This window comes from Malania oleifera, chromosome 6 (genome assembly GCF_029873635.1).
Source record: "Malania oleifera isolate guangnan ecotype guangnan chromosome 6, ASM2987363v1, whole genome shotgun sequence".
Taxonomy (NCBI): Eukaryota; Viridiplantae; Streptophyta; class Magnoliopsida; order Santalales; family Ximeniaceae; genus Malania; species Malania oleifera.
Window position 1 is genome coordinate 79,269,507 of NC_080422.1, and position 9,007 is coordinate 79,278,513.

Below are 9,007 nucleotides of genomic sequence, written 5' to 3' on the forward strand. Positions count from 1 at the left end.
AAGACCCTGAAGACTTATTGTAATTTATATTTTGTATAATTTGGGTCTGTAATAGTAACTAGGTATATCGGTACGAAATAATCTCTGCATGTCATGCATGTAGGTATTTGTAAGCTCTCAAAATGACCATAGAATGACCATAGGGATTGAATGAATTTAGGGCACCGACGCCAGATTTTTGGGACTATCTCAAAATGGTCTCAGTACGACCCTAGTATGACTCTAAGTCCCAACACTCATGCACCTATATCATACAAACTTGAGGAGTGTTAAAAATAAATTTAATTGAATTATATTAGAGAGTTTGAGAGAGCTCGGGCGACCGAACTATTTTTGTACACATCTTCCACGGGCGCCCGAACCCTTTGAAAGGGACACTCCACCAACTCGGGCAACCGAACCTTTTAGTTCAAAATGAGCCCCGGGTGACCAAACACAAGAGTTCGAGCCACCGAACATATGAACGGGCACCCGAAGTCACAAAGCAATGCTACTGACTTGGATTCGGGTTGCCAAAGCATGACATGTGCGACCGAACTCATTTAAATTACTTTTTTCCCTGTGTCTGTTCGGGCGACCGAACCAAGGTTCGGCCACCCCGAACCTTGCTGAATTAAAATTAATTTAATTGAGGTAAAAATGGGTTAAGTTGGGTTAATTGTTTTTAAATCATTTGAAACTTTTCTAATAATACCCAAAGGGTCCCAAACGGTTATATTTTTGTCCCTATCTATAAATATGGATTCATTTGTGAGGATAAGGGTGAGATTAGCCCAAATAATTAGCAAAAATCCTCTCTATCTCAAAACCTCATTTTGCCCAAAATACTCTCAAATATTTATTCCCTTGATATATCTTGATATCGTGAGAGTTTATTGAGTGATCTTGTGTTTATTAAAAAGTGCTAATACTCCCATTTGATTGGTTGATTGCCATATTATTTTTGGGGAGTTTGGCTTAGTTTTATTCCACAGATTTCAATATTATAAATCTTATATTGGGAAAAACTAGCAAGCTCAGGATATTTGCATTGTCATTGCAAGTGTCTCATAGCTTTGATTTTATTGTGAAAAATATTTTTCTACAAGCTAAAATATTTTCAAACTACTCTTGTGCTCATTACATTGAAGGAAAATCTTTTGAACTAGTTTGAATATTTGATTAACTTCTTTGAAACCTTGATTTTCTATGATATTTCGTTTAGCTTGTTTCAAAGATACAACTTGTTGGGTGTAGCTTGCACAAATATACACATCATTGAGCTTACATTTCCTACATTGTTGATGTGTATGTGATTGCGCTTACATTGGGTACATATCTATTTTACTTGAGAAGCATAATTCCTGTACCAGTTACTTTGTGAAAAATACTGTTGTATTTCCAGACGTGGTCTGAGAGGGTTTGATCTAACCCAGAAGGATCAGGTTGGGGTCAGTTCTGTGAATTTGACCTAAGACCTTCTCTGCCCCACAAGGAGAGTTTGTAAAGGTTGAGGTCAGCCCTGTGCTAATTGACCTGGTTGTATTAGGTGCCGCTCCATCCATTAAGTGAGCCACTAGTGGAATCCTCGGATTTGCAAGCTAGAGGCGAGACGTAAGCACAGTTGGCTGAACCCCGATAACATATCGTGCGTGTTTTTTATATTTCAAAAAATTTATTTTCTATACTTTTATTTTCAGTACATGTATGTTGTTTGCTTGATTCATTATATGTAGTACATGTGTTGATTGCTTTTATGATTATATAGAAAGACCCTAAGTTTTTGTAGAACTGCTGCTGGTTAATTTGACTTAAGAGATAAATTTTTAAATACCCAATCCACCCCCCCTCTTGGGAATACACCAAAGCTAACACTCTAGCACTTCTAAATGGACAAGTAGATTGAAAGTGCCATTTCATTTTTCAAAATAAGCAAATTTTATATGCTGGTAAAAGATTATGCTTATTTATTCAGCTTTTACTCATTAAGGCATTTTTGTGATCGTGGGACTTAAAGTATGAACCATTTTTCAAAGATTTATTTCTTTTAATTCCTAAGGATTTATTATGATTGATCTTCTCACTTTTAGCCTTAAGTGACACTTTAGAATGGTCTTCTGTTTTTCTCTCCAAGCAAATGATTTTTAAGATTTTCTTATTCTTTCTCTTTTCTAAGGTGGTATAATAATATTTTATTTTTCTTAATTGCTTTGCCATGCTTTTATTTTCCTTTTTAAAATTGGATTTCTGCTTAGATAATTTCACTAGAAATTTATTCATTTTCAATAAAGTTTTATCTAAACTTTCATACGAAGGCATGCTTTCATTTATCAATTCAGCACATGATTCATCATAAGATATATCATAGTTATTATATGAATCATTGCATGCAATTTCAACAGTATTATCACAGGGAATATTAGATGATTCATCATATGACACAATATAGCATTCAGCATAAGAATCATCACATGCATCATCAACATAATTATCATGGTATTCAACAGATGATTCAGCATTTGATACATCACAACAATTAATGTAAGAATCATCAATTGAGTTTAAGTTAGAATCATATGCCTCTTCTTCTATTGATGCCATTTCCTTATCACTTACCACTTCTTGACCATCTGAGCATAACACCTCTGGAGTGGTGGTCTCCATTTCCTGGGTCTCTCCATACTTTTTTTTCAAGCTCAACCCAAATCTCCTGCGCACTACTACATGTCATAATCTCATGAAGAATATCAGTATCTAAAGCACAGTACAATAATCCATGGTGTGTGAATTTGCATGCATTAAATTAATATCATTTTCTACTGGCATACAATTTCCCTTATCAATCACCTGCCTGACCCTCCAATTCATAGATTTTATAAAAATACTCATTCAAATTTTTTAGTGTGTGTAGTTTACACCACAAAACAATTGAGGACTGGAAGGTGACTGTCCCTCTCCGAATAGGGTTACACCAATTTGAGCCATTGCAATCTTTTACAAAATCTGTTAAGCCTAGTGCAATGAGGCTCTAATACCAATTGTTAGCTTTGGTGTATTCCCAAGAGGGGGGTGAATTTGGTATTTAAATTTCTTCCTAGGTAAAGCCAGATCAGTAGTATTACGCAACCTAGGGTCTGTCTATGCAATTATAAACCCAATCAACACAGATACTACATATAATGAATCAAGAATACAACATACATGTGCTGAAAATAAAAGTACAAATAATAAATTTGCAGAATTATAAAAAACATGCACAATATTTTATCGGGGTTTGGCCAATACTCCCTACGTCCCCGCCTTGGCTAACAAGCATAAGGATGACCACTATAAGCTCACTTAACGGGTGGAGCGACACCTAAACAACAAGGTCAATTACCATAGGGTTGACCTCAACCTTTACAACCAGATCAATTAGCACAGGGTTGACCTCAACCTACACAATCCTTTCAGACTGGATTACTGCCCCCTCAGGCCACGCCTGGAATACAACAGATTTCTTAATAAAATTTGTGTACAACAAATATGCTTCTCAACTAAGCAGATGTGTACCAATATGCCCAAGTAATAATAAAAGCACCTCAACCACAATAAGAACTATAAGCTTAGTGCATATATGTGTATCTACTCTTAGTATTATGTCAATATACAATCCAAGTGTGAGAGCATATGTATTGACAATCTATCTTTGAAACACTATGCATATAATAATTTCAACTACAAATATAGTTTCAAAGATTTCAATAGCTTAATCAAATATCTCAAACAAGATTTTCAAAAGCTCAAGCATAAGAAATATTCTTTTAAAAAAACTTGTCAAAAATATTTTTCTTCACAACACAAAACAGGCTTTTGAGTCTTGCAATGAGAATGCAAAAGACTCACAAGTTTAAGAAGATTTCCCCAAAAATGAATTTATGAACTAAATCACTGGGGAAATCCTTTGGGCTTAACTCTCAAGAAAATCAACAAAGCAATCACAAGTGTGAGAGTAGAAGCACGTAGGAACTATATGGAATAACTCAAGATACTCTTTCTCAAAAGGATTTTGCAATAGAATGATCAATGGAAGAGTATATGACTTTGAGTATGAAGAATATGGAAGTAGGGAAGATTTTGGCCAAAAAAATTTTAGAGAATTTTTACTAATCTAAAATCCTAATCACCCCTTAATTTTGCAAATAAAAGGTTATATATAGAAATAGGAAGAATTATAGTCGTTGGGAACATATTGGTCATTTTGGAAAAAGTTTAAGTGACGTTAGTAAAATTTTACAATGTTTTTAACTTTAGTAATTCTCGCCAACCTGAGAGCACCGGCCGACCGAACTTAAGGTTCGGTCACCGGTCGACCATGCAAAAAATGAACTGAGAGTTCGGTCAATCGGACTAAAGGTCTCAAGGGCGATTTTTCCAATACTGCGCGGTTCGATCGACTAGGTGATTTTGAATTAGGTAGTTTGGTTGACCAGGAAGTTGGATTCTCCCACGTGGGGGTCTGGTCGACGAGAGCGTTGCCTGTATAAATCTAGTCGGTCGACCAGGGAGTCAAAAGGTTGACCCGATGGGAGTTTAGTCGACCAAGTTGTATGAACTTGGCATGGTACGGTTGACCGAGCTATGGTTAAAATGTTGACCTCTGATCGGTTCGGTCGACCGAATGTTCTTATATATATATATATATATATATATTGTTAGTTGAGTATCTTTTATGATATTATTCATATTTTAATTATTGCAATTGAATAAGCATTTATTTGTGTCGCAACCTTTTTTTGTTAATTTTCATAATATTTACGAAGTTCTATAATGCAATTTAAAAATATAATAATTACAACTAATTTTTATTTTTATTATAATATTTTTAAAATTTATCTATTATAATTTTTAGAGGCACAATTTTCACACTAGTATGTCCAATATTCTTCCTAAAATGCCCTTTTTTTTTACAAATTTAAATTAAAGCAAAATTATAAACTAGTAAATAATTTAAAATTTTGAATTTCTTTTGAAAATATTCTCAACTCTTCCTTATCTTAATTCTGATGTATTATTTTTTTTTAAAAAAAATTATCTATTGTATTTCGTTCAAATATACTTAAATTTAAATTTTTAACTTTCAAATACTTAATAAATTGTGTAAGTGCCAACCCTTGGATTATTTTTAGAGAGAGAGGAGTGAAAGAGGTCTTATCAAAAATTCGAGCGTTCTTATCCAAACCTTCCTCACCGTCGGTCTACTCATCTTGCCTTAAATTGGCGCTATCTGTCCGTACCCCACCACGCTAAGTTCGGCTTTAATTTGGATTTCATCTTCCATTTTTTAATTATTAATCTTTGATGGTTAATCTCTCCAAAAACCCCATCCCTATAAATCCCCACAGATTAGTAAATTAAAACCCTGATTTCCCAATTGTAAGATGGGAGATTTATCTGGCCCCGTCGGCACACCATCATCGCCTTCAGATTCCACCGATCAGCCAATAATCGACCTGCCAATGTTCTACTACTCCCTTGCCGTCGTCGGAACCGCCGCCTTCATCATCGCCGTCTACCATCTCATCGCCATCCGGTGGTGCGCCGACCGGGTGAGCCGGTCCCAGTTCTCCCGATCCACGCCGAGTCGACTAGGCGTTGAGAATCCGAAGGCCAGGATCTGGGTGCCCAGTTTCACGTACGTGAAGAAAGAAGAGGGCGGCGGCGACTGCGCCGTCTGTCTGTCGCCGTTCGAGGACGGCGAGGAGGTCCGGCGGCTGCCCCGGTGCCAGCACTCCTTTCACGCTCCTTGCATTGACATGTGGCTGTATTCTCACCCGGACTGCCCGCTCTGTCGCTCCGCCGTGGAGCCGCCGCCGCCGCCGCCGCTGCCGGCGGAGCTCTGGCGGCAAAACGTAGTGACTCGACAGGGGAATTGGCGGGAAGGTTTGGTGGGTTCTGCTGCGGTTTAGTTTGAGTTTTCTATTCTATACTTTTTGGAATTAGTGTTTGGATAGAGGGGAAAGAAAATTTTGATACCCCGGGTCTACTGCAACTGTACTCTTAGTCTTCTCCCGGTACCTGGTCGCCGGGTTTGGGTTGGGTAGGATAGGATAGGGGGTTCATCGTTTATACAGAGAAATTATTATTTTAAAATTCGTATTTACCATAGCCATCGTAAAAATGTTCTCTTGTCAATAAAATTGTCAATATCATCATAGAATAAAATGCGCTTTATTTTTGCATAATTTCTTTCTTAATTAGATATGATTTCGCACAAAGATTTCTTAGCCAGACTGTGGAGGAGGCTGGCCGTCGACTGTCGAGTAACGCTGTTGATTGTTGAAGGAGGTCAACTGTCGGAGGAGGGTTACAAATGTAGCCGGTATTCAGTATCGGAGACGCAAAGCGAAGGATCTCCATATTCTGCACAGTTAGTGAAGGAGCGTCTGCTATGAGAGCTTCCCCAACTGAAAGCCTCCGCTTTATTTTTCATTTTGTAAAGAAATTAAAATAAAATCACATCCGATCAACCCAGAACCAACCCCCGGTTCACACTGGTTTGAATTGGTTCAAGACAGGTCGTTTGATTTTTTGTCCGGTCGCTTCGTTTCCGGGCTTCAACAGCTATTTGGACCGGACATGCATCCAGTTCCAGTTGGAGTGGACTCGACTGAATCGACGGTCCAAATTTTAGAATCATGAAAGTGTGAAATTATAATTTTGCTAAAACATATGCAGGAGATTTAACTTTTTAATAGTTTTAAACATAAAAATTGAATTATAAAAGTTTCTCTTAAAGAACTTTAACCCCAAAGTAAAATCCACAATATGCAACATTTGCCTTCTCTTATTTATTTATTTAGATTGCTTCTTTTACTCTTTTGTCATTATATTTGGATTAAGTTCCTCCGGTGATTTACATTCTGAATCCCCATCAACCTCACATGTTCAGATGTAACAATCCACAATTCAATGCAAACACTTTGGAAACCATTTTTTGTTAACAATTTGGATCGAGTTTAGTCAAGTAGACATAATCAATGTGTATTATCAATAGATAAAGCAAGTGTTATCTTATTCAATTTATATAAAAGTGGATCTGCTGATTCTAGGGCTCAGTATACATGTTCCCAATGAGGTGATGGTGGATTTTCTGAATAACCACTTTGATGATCTGTGAAAGATAAATTTGTTTGGTATTTGATTTATTTAATAAGATTTATTAATTCGATGGCTCGAGCATTCCTTAAGGAGATGGTGATGAATCTTTTGAACAATCAATTTGATGGTTTATGGAAGATAGATTTGTTTGGTTTTTGATTTATTTGATATGAATTCTCAATCAGAGTGCTTTATAAGCATGTTCTCATATGGGGCAATGATGGATCTCCAAGCAACAAAGTTGACAATATACTGAAACATGAATTTGTCTCCAATCTTCGTGAATGCAGGCTTGATCATAAGCTATGGATGTTTGAAAAAAAAAAAAAAAAAACCATCACCCATGATTGATTGAAACTAATACTCTTCGATCACCGAGATTGCAAAGAATGAAGACATGACCGTTAATAAATGCATTCTCTTCAAATGTTAGTTGTTTGTGTTTATTCAAGTCAAGTCCCCCTTTGGAAAGTCAATGTAAAGTTTTTACACACAAGGATTTGGGTTAGGGGAAATTCTAGGACCCTTCATATCTTGACATGTGTCCTTGTATATGGAACCTAAACTAATAGGTTAACTAATCAAATTTAATTGGTTAAATCCACCATCCATTTATCTTCTTAAGGTCCTAATTAATAAATTTAGTATTTAGGCATATCAAAATAATTAGTCAAAAGAAATAGTATGTTTATTTGACTACTTAAATTAATATTAGGCATTACAAATAATATTAAATGCCTATAGGTACCTTTACGTTGGAACTTAGTTATGTATGACTTGTCATATAGTAAAGTCAAGTCTCGAACAAGTTATTATTACTATTTTTATAACAGAACTCACTTTAAGATATTTCTTCTTTTAAAAAAAATAAAAATAAAAATAAAATAAAAGCTCTTGGTAGGCTTTCGACTAATTTCAACTTTTTCACGGGTCAACTATACCTGGAAGAATTTTTTTTTCTTCACGATGTATGTATTATTAAAAAAATTGTAATAATTGTAACGTCAAAGTTTGTAAATCAAAACAAGGAAATTAGAAAAATATTTAATTTTTCATTTGAATATAAAATGGGGTACAATCACTATGTATTTTACAACAGATAAAATAAGCATAATCTGATTTCAATCTTCCTTAAAGTAGATATGTCAATTCAAGGGCTTAGTAAGCATGTTTCCAAATAAGATGATGGCAGATCTTATGGATTTGCATGATATGCCAATTCAAAGGTTAGAGGAGCATATTCTCCAACAAAGGTCATAGTGGATCTTTCAAATAATTAATTTGACAATTTGTGTAAAGTAGATTTATTTGATCTTTGATCTATTTAATATGATTTGCCAATTCGAAGGCTCTATGAGCATGTTCACAAACAAGCGATGATAGATCTCTTGGTTGACAAAGTTGACAATATGCCAAAAGATGCATCCATATCCAATCTTCTTGAATGTCAGCTTGATCATGAGTAATGGAGATCCAAAAGGAAAACTGATCATGCAAGATTGATAAAAAATTCTTTGATCGCCGAGATTAAGAAGAACGAAGACTCTCCTTTTAGGAACATGGCTCGTTCATTTACTTGCATGAACTCGCAACGTTGCCGAAAGCGACTAGTCGCCTCCTTTCCTCCACTCAAAGATGCTTAATTAGAAGCGACGAAAAGGGGGGGGGGGGGCTGGGGAAGGCCGATGACTACATGAGGGGGAAGCTGTCATAGAAGCTTTGCCCCTTGCTTTACAGAGATTGTTATGAACTGACTAAATGGCTAGCTAGATTCTCCCGGAATGCTAGCTATATATGTTGATAATGCCTTCTCTTTAGATTTTGGTTGTTTGTTTTTCACTAAGCCAAGTTCCCTTTTGAGAAGTCGACGTAAGATAGTTATAGGTAA

At 35.9% G+C, this 9,007-nt stretch overlaps 1 protein-coding gene across 1 annotated transcript; it reads left to right on the top strand.

The window, feature by feature from the left end:
- The first annotated feature begins 5,177 nt into the window (after positions 1–5,177).
- LOC131158299 (RING-H2 finger protein ATL39-like) lies at positions 5,178–6,203 on the top strand. Its single transcript, XM_058113066.1, has one exon. It carries the CDS (start codon positions 5,400–5,402, stop codon positions 5,925–5,927), a length of 528 nt encoding a protein of 175 aa, XP_057969049.1. The 5' UTR covers positions 5,178–5,399; the 3' UTR covers positions 5,928–6,203.
- The last annotated feature ends 2,804 nt before the right edge of the window (positions 6,204–9,007 follow it).

What these genes read in the sequence shown, in the direction of transcription:
- LOC131158299 (XM_058113066.1), top strand. Translation starts at nt 5,400, where the DNA reads ATGGGAGATTTATCTGGCCCCGTCGGCACACCATCATCGCCTTCAGAT.